This window comes from Adiantum capillus-veneris, chromosome 16 (assembly GCF_014529385.1).
Source record: "Adiantum capillus-veneris isolate H3 chromosome 16, ASM1452938v2, whole genome shotgun sequence".
NCBI lineage: Eukaryota > Viridiplantae > Streptophyta > Polypodiopsida > Polypodiales > Pteridaceae > Adiantum > Adiantum capillus-veneris.
The window spans coordinates 107361777-107377853 of record NC_140946.1 but is presented as its reverse complement, the minus strand read 5'-3'; the positions used below and the strand labels follow the sequence as shown (position 1 = coordinate 107377853).

The 16077-nt window shown below is 43.7% G+C and overlaps 1 protein-coding gene across 3 annotated transcripts in view; it reads right to left on the bottom strand.

The window, feature by feature from the left end:
• The window catches only part of LOC147439603 (heme binding protein), a 29077-nt gene extending 15544 nt beyond the window's left edge, over window positions 1–13533 (bottom strand). Inside the window, exons 1-3 of one of the 3 annotated variants that reach the window (XM_086485425.1) lie at window positions 13204–13533; window positions 13043–13110; window positions 9783–9849 (exon numbers count right to left, since the gene is read on the bottom strand). In XM_086485425.1, the coding sequence (XP_086341551.1) occupies window positions 9783–9849; window positions 13043–13110; window positions 13204–13467 (399 nt within the window). In that variant the 5' untranslated portion in view covers window positions 13468–13533. The remainder of the gene's footprint in view (window positions 1–9782; window positions 9850–13042; window positions 13111–13203) is intronic. The other 2 variants (XM_086485424.1, XM_086485426.1) reach the window with 2 other exon arrangements.
• Between the last annotated feature and the right edge of the window lie 2544 nt (window positions 13534–16077).

Sequence of the window (16077 nt, the reverse complement as noted above, 5' to 3'; positions counted from 1 at the left end):
TTGATATACATCCCAACCAAAATGAGCTGCCAATGCACATAGAAAACGCACAGTAGTCATACGACAAGTGGGAGCAAAAGTCTCTTCATAATCTATGCCTTTTTGCTGTGCATAACCTGAAACCGGCCTGTTCAATCCAAAAAGGGCGGTAGACTTTACTTTAAACCTTGATTTAGCTTTCACCCATTTAATTCGTCGTCCACTTTACCTGTACTTTCATGACACAACAAAGGGGAGAGGGATACAGGCTGCTAGATTGCACCTGTATGAGTAGACCAACACCAGATTGGCCCCTAACTTAGGCGCCCCTTTCGGTATTTCTTTATTGTTCAAAAGAGGGAATAAATGCTGTGGATCCCTACAAGCTGCCCCGCACACACTTGGCTGAATTTCAACTGTTCCGGCCCGATTTCGGCAGCATAACTGTACTAGGACCCTTCACAGTCAGTATTCCCACGCATTGACTGACTTTCCCGACGCTTACGGGCACTTTGCAAAACCTAGCGAGAATCTGCAGCACGCTGAATTCTCTGTTTTCAGCCCCGAAAATGCGCCAGATCACCTGTACAACGGTCCCCTCGCGTCCCCGAACTTCCTGGGGGTATTAGGGTCCGTTTAGGGCCAAAACCCTAAACCTGCAAAAATACACAGCAGGCTGTAATTTACTGTTTCGGGCTCCGTTTCGCGTGCCGGTCGCATCCGTAGCAAGTCCTCGAGCTCCCGCACCTTTAGGGCTACTTGCCCTTTGAATCGGACGAGATTTCTGGCGTGAAACCTCTCCGAATTCACCTGTACCTGCGGGGGATTAGCCGCTAGCTAATCCAGTACCTGTGCAAGAGGCTCTTGCCTCGGCAATCGCGCATGAACCCACACAACTGTACATTGGTCAAATGAAAAGCCCACTAGTGGGGCATAACATACTGCCAAAGGGGAGAGAGAGGGCAGTGCGTAGCGTGCAGGGCATCACTCCTGGCACCGCACTGTACATAGGAGGGAAAGCAAGCACTCCATAGCTCTTACCCTGTGACCAAAATCTGAAAATGAGCCTCTTTGCTCTTCAAATTCAGCGCCCCCTTCTCTTGCATGAGGAAAGTGCACCAGAAGGTGCCACTTGGCACATTTACAAGCATTTTCCCGTTTCGGGGTTGCCACCTAAAAATCTCCCAACCGGTCGCCCAGTTGACTTCACGGCAGAGTAAGAAAATGTTCCCCTTGTCATTCCGGAGGTAATGACGCAAGCACATTTTCAAGTCCCAAAATAGCAGTTCCCTAAATTTTAGGAGATGCTACCATTGTATCTTTCTAGGTCATCCGACCCTCTTTGTACACTGCAGCCACACCCAGAACTGAAATGTAGCCTCTGTAACAAAGGATTCCAGTATGGCTAGTCAATGACCCCACTTGACTAACCATAGTCCTTGTCCAACTTTAGTGCTCTCTTGCCCTCAAGCCTGGACTCCCTCTGGACAGTTCCACACTAGCTATACAATGCAGGGCAGTTAGATTTCCCGAGGGGTGTTTCCAAAAAGTGAAAGTAAATAGATAATAAGAAAGAAATCAACAAAAAGGATAAATAGTAGTCACACGCTGGTAACATAACCCTTTGCAACAAGTCGAGCCTTATGGCGATCGATTTCACCACTTGCGTTTCAACTTGTAAACCCACCTCGTACCAATGGCCTTCTTGCCAGGAGGCAAATCACATAAAGTCCATGTATCATTTTCTATAAGTGCATCATATTCTGATTGCATGGCAGCCATCCAATTTTCTTAATTCTGTGCTTCATCAAAGGACAGAGGCTCCTCAACATCATGTAAACTAGACACAGCCAAAGCATAACAATCCGATGCATAAGATGCATGACGAGAGCCTGAACGAGTACGACTAGACAAAGGTGAATCCAATTTACTATCACGCAAACTGTGCACCAGCCATTTTGGCATACCTCTAGCCTGCTCATTTTCAGTCCTTTCCTTATCAAGTACATCATGTACATCTGCATCAGTAATAGGCTGATCTAGAACATTTTCAAAAACCCCCATAGGCTGTACATTTGCCTCATTGGAACTTACATTCGTATTTCCACCACTGAAAAGAGGCAACAAAGTGTCATAAATGTCCTGTGAGCTTACATTACTGTCTCTAGTACATGACAGCAAGGGCTGAACAGAATCTTCCACAAACACTACATCCCGAGAAACCAGAATACATTTTATTTGCAGATGATACAACCTGTAACCTTTGCTTTCAGCACTATAACCAACAAAAATACATTTGACAGCCTTATCATCCAATTTTCTGCGCTGCACTTGTGGCACCAAAGCATATGCCAAACAGCCAAAAACACGCATGTGCTCAATAGAAGGCTTTCTATCATGCCATGCTTCATATGGAGTAATAGACTGCAAAGCTTTCGTAGGACACCTGTTTAGTACATAAGTGGCACACATGATGGCCTCAAGCCAAAAAGAATGCGGTAAAGCTTGACTTTTGACCATACATCGTGCCCTTTCCGTCAGTGACCTGTTTTTCCTCTCAGCAACACCATTTTGCTAAGGTGTATAAGGCACTGTACATTGGTGTTTTATCCCACGACTAGCCAGAAATGCATTAAATTCATGAGACATATACTCCCCCCTTCGATCGGAACGGAGGGTGTCCATAGTACATTTCGAGACATTTTCAGCCATAGCCAGAAATTGTTTTAAGCACATAAAAACTTCGGACTTCGCTTTAAGCGGAAATACCCATGCATGCCTGGAGTAATCATCAATGAAAGTCACAAAGTACAGGTAATTGCCCCAAGGACGGAGTTTGCATGGGCCCACAAACATCACTATGCACAAGCTGCAACCTGCATGTGGCCCGGACTGAACCATCCTTTGGAAACTTAGAACGCTGCATCTTACCCAAAATATAGCCTTCACAAACATGTTTGATAGGTGCTTCAAGAGGCGGCAAAGAAGCAACCATATCAGATTTCTGCAAACGCAGCAAACTAGTAAAATTCAGATGACCAAAACGTGCATGCCAAAGTTTTGCATCTGAAATAGCCCTTGAATCTGCAACAGCATTTGCAAAATTTTGTCCACACTTGTCATACAAAGTGAGCTTATACAGCCCACGGCACAAAAGGCCAGATACAACAATTTCATCACCAAAACTGAGATCATGAACTGTACATCTGTCATCCACAAATTTGACTACAAGTCCAAGTCTAGCAAGTGCGGATATAGACAAGAGATTCTTCTTGATCCCAGGTACATAAAGTGCATCAACAAGTGTGAAAGAACTGCCATTAGCAGCAGTAAGCACAATCTGTCCAACTCCCTGAACTAGATAAGAGGCATTGTTGGCACAAGTGACTGAATTCCCATGAGGGACAGACTCGAGAGAGGTAAACAATTCACGATGTGAGGTAATGTGCTTTGTAGCACCACTGTCGAAATACCACACATGTGAATCTGCGGCAACTGACAAGCATGCATCATGGACAGCAAGATTGTAAGTGCACTCTGCGCTAAAAGCCCATTCTGCATCAACATCAACATTACAGTCTCCTTTCACAGAAGACTCAACAATGGCTGCATTTGTAGTGGAACCAGCATTTGCAGTGGAACCACCCTCTTTCTTCTTAGCCTCTTTGGCCTTCAACTTAGGACACGACTTGATCAAGTGATCATTAGCTTTACAATAATGGCAACACATCTTCTTTTTGCCCTTCTCACCAGAATTTCCAGACGAATTGCTGCCAGAAGAAGCATTAGGAACAAAATTTTTTCCACTCGTAGTAGAACCATAAGAAGTGGTTGCATTACTATTACCACCCTTTCTTTGAGAAGCAATAAAAGCCTGTTCAACTGCACGCTGTCTAGTCCTGTTTTTTCCGGAAAGTAACTCTTGCAACAGCAATGTGCACAATGCATCAAACTTGACTTCTTCTGGATTTCCTTGGATCATCAGTCTCCAAGTACTAGCAAAAGTCTGGTAGGAATCTGGTAAGGCATCAAGAATAGTCTGCACAAGGGAACTATCTGAAATGACTTCTCCTGTAGAAATAAGTTGCTCATTTATATCCTTAACACTAGCAAGGAAAGTGTCTATATCATCTTCCTCATGCATAACCTTCGACTCCAGCTCTTTACGCAGCAAAGCAATTTTAGCCTCATTGAAGCTTGCATAAAGACCAGCCAAAATATCCCAAGCCTGTTTTGCAGATTTTGCTAAACGGATGTGAGGAACAATGGTGCGCTTCACAGACAACGCAATCAATGCATGAGTCTGCGCATCCTTAACATCCCAACGAGCTTGTTCTGTCGTAGGCAAAACAACTCTAACAGCAACAATCCTTGCAGCAAGACCTGCAACATCCTCAACATTGCCTACATCCTCAGAACCAGGGCGTACATCAATGCCCTGCACAATGTTCCAGACGCCCTTTGACACAAGAACATGTTGCATCATATAAGCCCACATAGGGTAGTTGTCCCCATCCAACCTGTCCTATGCAGCAAACGTCTTGAACACATCTATGTTGTTGTTGTCAGCCATGGTAAATGCTGCACCTGATGTGAAAACTGCTCGAAAATAGGAGAAATGGAGCAGGAACAACCTGTGCTATATAGCACAAACCGTAGAAGACTATAAGGCACCTGTTATGCAGAAAACGGCACTGACAAAAATTCTGCACAAAATGACGAAATAGCCTGTGCAATACGGCTTGTAGTGGAAACGGAGGCCGAAATGAGCCCAAATCAAAAATCTAAGCAGACCAAGCTCTATGAGCATTTCCGAAGTATTTGTCGACCTGCGAACGCTCGCCAAAGCTCACTGAAATCGAAGAAATTGAGCAGGCGTGTACTGGAGCAGCTGGCGACTAAGCCAGAGAGGACGCAACCTGCTCTGATACCAATTGTTGGAATTAGGGTTGCAGAGAAACGCACACAACTTTGAGAAGATAAAGGAAGATCAAGGCACACAATGGATTACTTAGTGTGCAATGGAAAGATAGATAGCCCTAGAGTGATGGGCATATATACAATGCACGGGGGAAAAAAACCTCCTAAAGAGGGAAAAATTGCCCCGGCGGTCCTAGTGTGTTCACACACATCACTACCACATGTATATAGTAACAGTTTTTTAGGCTGAAAATGGAGGTCCTCTGCAAGTGTCTAAGGCTGAATTGACTGTTGTCCCTAACTGCTGAAAACGCTGACTATCTACTGCAGAATGGCTGAAAATAGAAAACGCTGGCAGATCTGGTAACGCTAGCAAAACCGCTAGGCAAACTAGGAAGTGTTCGCGATGACTGCAACTAGAAAACGCAAGGGGTCATGGGGAGGTGCTAGCGATATCCGAAAACGCTAGGGCTCAGTGTGGGCGATGAGGGAAAACCAAAAACGCCAAGGGGTGCTGAGGGTACTGCGAGGTTCTTGCTGAGAAGATGCCTGTTGAGCGGGGAGCTCCTGCTACTTCTTCTGCCATTTAGTGCTAACTTGGGTTTACTTATATACAAACTTAGCAAAATTGCCCTACCTACTTTTGTTGGGAAGTCACTTAAAAATAATAAGTGAAAAATGTCAAAAATAGGGAAAATAGGCTAATGCACTGGAAAATTCCCCTAACTGATTCTAATGGATTCTGATGGGAATTCTGATGATCATGCTCTGTGCAACCAGAGGATATGCATCTATGCTAAGTGACTAGGCATGCACGGTCTTAGAATAGACTCACAAAAGTGCCAGATCACTTCTAATCTAGACTGACTGGACTGACTGAACCCTGATCATGCTGTAGCTTGTCCACGGACACACAGGCCCTAGGGTTGGGATGTGTCACGTGACATGGTAGGTGAGGGCTATAAATGCACCAAAACAGGCTGAACAGTGGGCTGACGTCCTTCAAAAAACACTAGGCCAAGAATGGGGAAAAACGATGGAGCAAGGCAAGGACAGGTGGTGGCGATGAGCAGAGGGAGGGAGGGCGAGAGCAAAGGTTGCAGAAGAAGACGCCGTCCACCAAAAAACGCTAGCTGTAAGCAAAAACGCAAGTCAGAAAAAAAAACGTTGATGGTGATGAAGCAGTTCTTCGCAATGAAATCCTCCGCAAGGTCCTCTCAAGTGTAGGCGATGGCAGATCCAAGCCTAGAGCTCTGATACCATGTCAGAGTGAGCAGCGGAAGGTAGAGAGAGAGAGAGAGAGAGAGAGAGAGAGAGAGAGAGAGAGAGGTAGAAGGTGTAGAAATGAAATGAAATGTTATATTAACGTCTTCAAAAGGCCAAAGTGACCTATGAGACCAGAAAGTTACAATGTGGTGGGTCTGATATAAAGTCAGAGTAACAAGATGACAAAATGACAGAATGACAAAATAAAATACTATGGAATCCTAAACTGCTAGGTGTGAACTAAGCAGCTAAACATCTAGCTGGGAGAAATGAAATGAAATGAAATATAATATTAACGTCTTCAAAAGGCCAAAGTGACCTATGAGACCAGAAAGTTACAATGTGGTGGATCTGATACAAAGTCAGAGTAACAAGATGACAAAATGACAAAATGACAAAATAAAATACTATGGAATCCTAAACTGCTTGGTGGGAATTAAGCAGCTAAACAGCTAGCTAGGATAGCTAGATCACAGGAGATCCAGCATCGGTCGCTGGCGGATCTCATCAATCTCCTCCATGGTCAGTAGTCTCACCGGGCGTCCTGCATGTGGAGCCAAAGTGATCCGAATCCTCTGATGCAGCCTCCGTCGATGCTGTGTAGTCCTCCGCAGTCGTGGGCGTCTGGATCTCCCCAGCTCAGTCGCTCGGTAGATCAATATGCCTCTGGTGTAAAGCGACGAGCTCTGCTGTGGTAGTAACTCCTCCGGGTGTCCAGTGGCAGCTCTAAAGTAGTCTGTGATCTGTCTCTGAGACTGGCTAGCCTCTCCTCTCATCAGGCTCTCTCTATGTCTGCGCAGCTCGAGCAAAAGCAAACCCAGGCATCTCTAATTCTCGTACCGCATGACTCTAGAGAAAGGTCCAAAGCCCTCTCTGAACAAGCAATGGAAGCGACCTCGTATCTCGTAGTAGACGGGGCAGTGGCATGTGTGGTGCAACTCTGTCTCAAGCTCGATGTCACACAGGGGGCATGTCCTAGCCTCTGTTGGTACTCCACAGAGAGAGAGAGAGAGAGAGAGAGAGAGAGAGAGAATGGCGATGGACACACAAGAGACAGATGGAAAAGGCTGGCAAGCCCCAATAACTCCAGATGGCAAAAACTATTGTGTACAAGATGGCAAGATATGAATGGGAGAGTGCATCCCCCCCCCCTCTTATATATAGGAGAATAGGGAGTAGGTAGGGTAGACCAGAAGCCCCAACGACCATGCACAAAAAAACCCATAAATGAGGAAAAAATGGAAAAGGACTTGAATAGGTCCGCTGGCCAGGCAAAGTGCTGGAGCAAAAATGTGCCTGAAGATCCCTGTCCAGCAGGTGTACGGGTGGCCAATCCACAACCAAGGGCCAGTGCACGTGATGTGTGTGAAGCCTATAGGCAGGGTGCGAAGCATCTGGAGATGAAGAATCTAGCACACATCACGATGCAGCACACATGCTTACATATGCACATTACAAGACACAGAAACACATAGCCGATGAACACTCCCTCCGCAAATAACCATCAAGGGCCATGCCATGAGCTATTCATCGACTCCATCATCACTCCTTCTGCAGATAACCTAAAAAGGTCCGGGCCATGAGATATAGAGTCCTTTTACAACCAAACGCTCCCCAGACCACGTCGATCTGTAACGAGTGTCTCGATGCACTAAAGTTACGTACCCAGGTAACCTCACCCAAGTAGGACTATGGCACATCACGATGCAACACAAATGCTTACATATGCACATTACAAGACACAAAAACACATAGTTGCCGATGAACACTCCCTCCGCAAATAACCATCCAGGTCCAAGCCATGAGCTATTCAACAACTCCCTCGTCACTCCTTCTACAAATAACCTAAAAAGGTCCAAGCCATGAGATATAGAGACCTTTTACAACCAAACGCTCCCGAGACCACAGCGTGCATCGCTTGGAGGTTCCGAAAGTAGATACTCCTCAGACTATATCGAATTTCATCTCTCACAAATAACCAACAAGGTCCGGGCCAAAAGTATAAACACCATTTTTCAATCATTGAATATTCCCTCCGCAAATAACGAACAAGGTCCGGGCCATGAGTATATTCACCCATTATCAAGTATAAATTCTTGTCTTCAGTACTCCTCCCGAGAAAGCCTGAGCCATGAGTAAAACACAACTTTGCAATCACATTTTCCTCTTCAATACTCTTCCCAGGAAAGCCCTATTACATGAGCTTGTATTTGTCTTGTGCTTCTCTAGGTGGCAAATAAATCTCTTTGGGAGGGATAGTTCTTGAAACAATGTCCTTGCAAGTAATTAGTAGATGCAAGTAATCCTCAAATTGAGTTGAGTAGCAACCCTCTAATTGACACTCTATGTTTGAAAGCAACTGCTTCACCACTTAGATAGAGTAAAACACAACTTTGCAATCACAATTTCCTCTTGAATACTCTTCCAAGGAAAGCCCTATTACATGGGTTTGTATTTGTCTAATGCTTCCTCCAAGTGGCAAATAAATCTCTTTGGGAGGGATAGTTCTTGAAAGAATGTCCTTGCAAGTAGTTAGTTGATGCAAGTAATTGTCGAATTGAGTTGAGTTGCAGCCCTCTAATTGACCCTCTATGTTCGAAAGCAACTACTTCACCTCTTGGATAGATGCACTGACTTCATTTTGCATGTGAACAGCTTCATGGGATGTCAAATGCACAAATTTCTTCTACAATATGAGTCGCAAACTATAGAAGTGTTTACATTCACTGACAAATCTGGCAATATGCAAATTTTAGGTTTGAATACCAATTTGAAATCGACTTGAACTTGCTTGGCTCTCTTTCTCACCAGGAAGAACCCAGTTTTTTTTGTCAATGCCTTATCAGATAGATTAGTTATACTTCATCCCTCTAGAACGTCAAAGATATCGCCAGTCCAAATTCTCATTAGCGAAACCACAAATGCCCACTTCAGTCTTCCACAGCACAAGCTCTCGAAGTTGAAAACTTTTGTTAGAAAAGAAGGGCTAAAATACGCAAGCACAGATAGTTCACTTCCAAATGTACCAGCAATAAGTAGAAGAGGCCACATATCTTGCATAAGTATGAAATTTACCCTGGAATCATGACCACCATATTTTTACTGAGCTGTGTTGCAGCTTGATGCTCGCCATACAAGTTCTCTCAAATTATATCTCATAGCTCAAACCTCAAAAATATGAGTAGAAATTTAAAGACCAAAACACATTGAGGTACAAGAATTCTACTTGAAGAGAGCTTCAATGCTTTCAAATGCAAGAGCTAAAGGTAGAAATAAAAAAGCACATATCAGAAAACAAAAGTTGTGGCCATTAGTTGCCTCTATTAGTTCGTTGATGCGGTAACTTTTTCATTGTCCAATCCAACAAAAAGACATTCTTCTTTCTACTCAAAAATATAACAAGGCAGTAGTTCTTTAACTAGTAGTCTTCATGTACTACGCCTACGACATTTACCGTGAAGTATGAAGAGACCACCTGTCCATAGAAAAAATAGATTTTCCAGAGACAAACTCACTAATCGGTTCTTCAAGTAGAAAACTATTATTGAAAGCATCCAACAAACATTTCATAAAATCAGGCTACACTTGACTAAAGTTGCATCTGCAAATACACTCACATTGTTGTAAGTTGCGTCATCACCGATACCAAACATAAGGGCGATAGAAGGGCATTTATGCTTGTCTCTGCAAAATTCATGAAGACATAATAAGAGAGCGTAACTAGATAATTATTCACACGAATACTGTTTATCGAGAATGCCCTTTCTTTGCAAGGGAAGAATTGAGCATATAATTGCACACAAGTTTAAACAACAACAGAGATGCCAGATCTTTTGCAAGAATACACTGTAAAGGGAGCCTTATTGGGCTGCCTGCACTAGGATGTTACCTGAAGAAGCATCTCAAAAGTCAATGAGCTTTTGGCTGTAACCTACAATTGGTTTATATAAAGAAAAGCCAAGGTAGTAAAAAATCCTTGAACAGCATCATTGCCATAAAACCACTATGAAACTTTGTAAATCCTGCTTTCCAACCTGGCAGCACTAAAGATTCCTTAAAAGACTACGCACTGGAGATTCCTTTAGAGACTACATGCTCAACATGGCAGCCCAACATCATGAGCACAGACAGTCAACGTAATTGTATCATAGAAAAAAATCTCCTTTACTTACTCCGAGAATTTTTCATTGCCATCATGGAATAGACGAAGAGAGAGAAAGAAACAAAGAAAGGTTTTAACTTCTTCTAGAGGCCAAACTCTGCCTATGAGACTTCTCAATGTACAGCTGTGATATCTCCTTTGTCATCCCAAAAAAAGGAAAAACTATATGACATAAACTATGATGGAAGCTGGAACTGGACCTGCACGGCGTGACTGAAGGGAGTATACAGCAACTTAGAGAGGATGATGTAATAATGTAGAGGATGGAGCGCTATGTCTATGGCCTCAAACTGCGAACTTATGCGTCGGGTCTACAAGCACGATGTGCATAGCCTATTTAGCTCCATCTTCTACCACAGTGGGAGTGTAAGATTGTGTACCATCAAAGTAAAATGCTCCTTGAAGAATCTGCCTTGATCTAAGCAGAGCTTTGTCAATCTCTACTCTATATCCGCATGGTGTCTAGCTTTGATTTGTGTCATCTCTCTCCGGTGCAGCTAGGGTAGGGAGCGTGCATAGCTTGAAAAGCTTCAAGGGATGCCACCTGTAAGAGGTTTATTGCTAACATTGCCGTTGCTCCCATGACGAAGCAGGCGACCATTGCTTAAAAAGTGACCCCCTAGTATACATAAGAAGTGACGATCTCCACCTGACCTCCTGCATGTACAAGTGTGGCATGGCTACTGCCCTGCATCGATGTGTGGAAGATCATGACCTTACAAGGTTCAATGTAAGGCCCCTCTATGAACAGAAATTGTCGAGTGCCTGAAAGTGCCGCCGAAATCCTTCATAGACCATCCTCATTGGCATGTAACATGATATGCTCGATCCCATCTCCTCCTCGCACTATGAAGTCACTCACCTCCACAATGTATAGCCCGAATAGCGGACGGGAAAGTGGGAAGATTTTCTTCATACCAATGGTGCTAGCAATGGTCTTTTACGTCCCAAAAACCTGCTATGGTATGCCCAATGCCTGCAAGCGCCCAAATAGCCTCTCTTATGGTACTGTGTCAAAGGCAAACATGGTCTATGGTACAGAAGGCTCTCCTGACACCTGCTTGTCCAGGGCCTCTGGCTCGCATGCCCTCTCGCTATGCATAAATGCTCAACTCTGCCTCAAGTACTGCTCTATAGAGTTTGGCCAAGATGTGACCATCCATACCAGTCTTGTAGTTCCTCGAATTGAGCATATCTCCCACTTTGTGACTTTCGAAATCGGCACAATTGTATGTATCGTCCACTCATCTCGTAAACCCTCCACCAATGATCTGTTGAACAAGTGAGCTAAGTGGTAGTTGAATTGATGCACATCACAACAAATCATAGACACCAAGCTAAAAATACCCATGAGGTTCATTCCACAACCCTCCATTAGGGAAAATTTGGACTCACAAAGGGGCCTTATAAAGAGTTTGACTTCCTCTCTCATGTCCAAAATGGCATGCGGTAAAATTTTTGCAAATCAACTCTAAACTTGGCGAAGATTTGAATCTACTCTTCAAGCTCTTTCTGTTGATATATAGCACGCCATGAGATTCCTCATAATTTGAAAGATTCCATTTTTTATTCTCTTGTGATGTGACAACTTCGTCTAGAATCTAAAGAATCAAAAATAAAATCTTTCAAAATTTGAAAGATTCTATTTTTGATTCCTCATAATTTGAAAGATTCCATTTTTAATTCTCTTGTGATGTGACAACTCCGTCTAGAATCTAAAGAATCAAAAATAGAATCAAACCCTCCACCAATGATCTGTTGAACAAGTGAGCTAAGTGGTAGTTGAATTGAAGCACATCACAACAAATCACAGACACCAAGCTAAAAATACGCATGAGGTTCGCTCCACAACCCAGGCTTGTCCTACAAGAAGCACCCTTGCCACCCTAGCCGTCAAAGTCCAGGCTCGTGGGACTGTGCACCAGAGCTGTCAATCTACAAGCCATTCCATTGCAAAATTTTAGCTACAATCGCATGGTGATTGACCAATGACACCTCAGCACACATAATGCGATTCATCAGCAGCCAATCATTGGTGTCCAACTCAGCAAAGCCTCGCTCGTACTTGGCGTGTCATCTGCCTGTCTGCTCATCTGTGTCGCTCCCCTCCCCTCCCCTCCCCTCCCCTGGACATTTGACGGCCGGGAATGGTCCCCTGTCGACCATTCCCTGTTTTCAGCGATCCCGCCAATGGCTCCCGAAATCCACCAATCACCATGTGGCCGCCCTGAAAACAAGGAATGGTCAGCAAGGGATCATTCCCTATGCCTTTAAAGACATTTAAGAATGCTACACATACAACCCTTGTCTTAAGCCATAGTAATCTTAAGCAACAGTAATTCATAGCAAAGCAATGCTATTCAAACATCACCGAGAAACTGTATGTCAGTGCACTTTTTTCTCTCTATAAAGATGTTCATGATGAACTCCAAAGTACACTCTTTGAAAGAGTCTCTTATGTATAGTTCCAAAATATTATTGCCTCTATCAGCCAATTGACGATAAGAGGGTGCACCCATCAACTAGAATTTTCAGCTTGGACAGAGGTTCTCTTTATATAATTATCACTCTAAATGTATTGTTTAAATAGCATCGAAACTATTCTGTGAAGGCTAGTTCTTTCTCCAATTCATACAGCATTCACAATGAAAATCCTTGTTTAATTTTGCGACTAAAGCAACACATTACTGGAAACATGTTTTGAAGTACGCTTACCCTTGTGTAAACTCAAAAGGCCCCGGAAATGTCAGAAGGAAATAGACATCATGCCCATCATGCACCACCTAATTAAAAGATAGAATCTCTCTCTCTCTCTCTCTCTCTCTCTCTCTCACACACACACACACACACACACCAGCACGTGCAAGCATACTGACCTTGATATTGAGAGGGCCAGAAGCGTAAGGCTGAGCGGGATCAGGCTTAATGGCTTGAAGAGGCACGAAGCTCTGCCCAGAAACGGAGGCCCAATCAGAGGAGAGACCGTCGAGAGTGATGAGACCTGGCTGAAAGGGGGCCTGCAAACGAAGGCCACTCTGGCGATGGCAATCAGGAGGTGGAGCATCGTCGTTGTGAGCGAGACAAGCAATGCATGCACTAGTTACTATCGAGACCAGGAGGAGAAGGCCCAAGCAGGCCATTGAGCTTGTCAGCCTAGTGCCAAGCTCGCTTAAGAAATGGAAGGGGAAATGACTTCATCAGATTCATCAGAAGTTTTAATAAACTCCAAGATGGGACCCATGTCAAAGTTTGAACTTTGAAGCTGGCAAAAGTTTAGAGACGAGTCCCACTCTCGCACTCAGTGCTTTATGCTCACAAAGAACGTTTTTTCCTGACCATTCGTTTCAAGTAGAAACCTTCAAGGACTTTCTAGTTAGTTTTCTTAAAGATAGGCTTGAAATCTAGCCACGATTTTGGAAATTTAGCAAGCAAAAATACACAAAAGTTCGTTTTTGAAAGTCAAGATTGCATATAGAGGTAGGAAAAGGAAGCAAGATGGGAGCTAGGTACATAACCTCATGATTGCTATGGCTAAATTTACTTCTTGCCTTGCAATCTCATGGAAAGAGCTAAGAAAGAAGAAGAGATTAAATGTGAGCATGCAATGCCCATGTAGGCCTAGCGGGTCAAAGGAGTCAGAGTAGTAGATGGTTCATTTTTTTAGCTACCTTGTCTCAATTCCATGCCCTTTGGGCCCATGTTCACCCAGGACCAATGAACCATGTCATAAAATTTAATATCTAGCCAACCCAAACGATTTTCTCATTTTAAACTGATCATTTAATGTGGGAGAATAAACGGGGACAAGGGTTAGAATATAGACATGTGCTTATGGATCTATCTCAACACGGGGCCAAGGTTAAAGGGTTCCAAATGAGAGAGGGTATGTCAAAGAGCAAGGCTATCTAATGGAGCTTAAAGACCTTAGGGTCATCTTCATTAAAGACCTCCAAAGGTTAGTGTTAAAAGTCCTTTGACCTTAGGCCCCAAGCTAGGGTTGTGCTTGAGGTGGGAACCCGGCCCAAGCTTGAGGTGCTTGTCGACTAAGGTGCTTGAGATGCTTGTCGTGCTTGAGGTGTTAGGGATGAGCTTGAGGTGAGAACCTTCCCCAAGCTTGAAGGGCTCAAGGTGTTCCAAAAAAGTCAACAAGATCCCTACTCAAGGGGGGGCGAGCCCTCATTGTAGGAGCTAGAGAGAGAACACACACACCCTCACACAAGTCAAGCCTTGCCTAATGAAGCAACAGGGACACATGCCAAGTTCATCTCCATGTTGCCCTCATAAGGTGCCTAAAGCCTATTGGTTGGCCTCTCAAGGGGTCCAATGATAATTTAGCTAATTTAATTAATTGTGTATGTATTTATCAAGTCCTCTCTCTCAAAGGGGAAAGGGGGACACTTGTCACAAGGCTAACATTCTTGCTTGATATGCACTCTGCATGTGATTGGCTAGGCTTGAAGGGGTCCAATGAGCTAGAAGAGGAGGTCGACCAAAGCAAGGAGGGGGCTAGCTTGGGGGGTATACTCTCCCACACACACACACACTCTCTCATTGTGTGAAGTGCAAAGTGCAAGAGCTCCATCTCCTTCTCCAAGCTTGTTGAGAGCCTACACCAACATGGAATGCAAAATCCAACCAAGAGCCATGCTTCAGTGCTTAAGCTTGCCATCTTCTCCATCTTCATAACTATGCTATTATGCTATGCTAAGCAAGAAGAGTGATGATAAGTGAGGAACTATTTCTTTCTCCTATGAATGCTTCTTCTTCCTCTTCCCTACCCTCATTCCCCGCTAGCTCTCTCCACCTTTGAAGGTGTTTGAAGCCTTGAGACTGAGGCCGGGGATGGTTAATGCTTTTACAAAGTTTATGTTATGCTTGTGATGCATGAAGCTTTCCAACTTCATTGCATCACCTAAGTCACATGGAACACAAAGATTGTATTGTACCAAGTCTCTCTTGATGGGAGAATCTATAATACAAAAGCCTATTGGAGGGGGGACCCGCTCCACATAAATCCGGTCCTCAATTGCTGTCATGTTCTCTAATTCTCTCTCTTGCAAAAGTATTGTTCATGCCAAGTTAATCAAGTATAATGATTATGTTGCTACCGCTAATTAAGTTCACCCTCTATGTTCTCAAAATAGTCTCACAAAAATGCTCACTCTAATTCTCTTAATTCCGTTATTTTCAAAGTTCATAGTCCATTTCCATTACATTGGTATCAGAGCTATTGGTTTCTCTTTTCTTGCTTAAGAAGAGAGGTCCTTAAGTTGTCCATGAAAAGCTAGACATGTTCATTGCAATAGGGTAAGTGGGACAGGGATCTATTATCTTGGAGCATCATCGTTGTGAGCGAGACAAGAAATGCATGCACTTGTTATTATCGACACTAGGAGGAGAAGGCCCAAACAATCCATTGAGCTTGTCAGCTTATTGCCAAGCTCGCCTTAAGAAGTTGAGAGGGAAATGCCTTCATCAGATTCATCAAAGTTTTAACAAACTCCAAGATGGGGCCCACAGTTACAATGTCAAAGTTTGAACTTGCTTGATGTGCTTGTCCTGGGGGCCTTCATGAATGAAGTGATACCTCACATCATTTTGCATTTTCTTTGGATGAAATAATTTGATTCAATGGTAGTTGCATAGCACTTTGACTATCATGATACAAAACTAGAATTACTCCACCAATGCGAGTAATTCATACAGCTTCCTTACTAGCGTCTAACAAACATGTTGTGATTACGCAATAG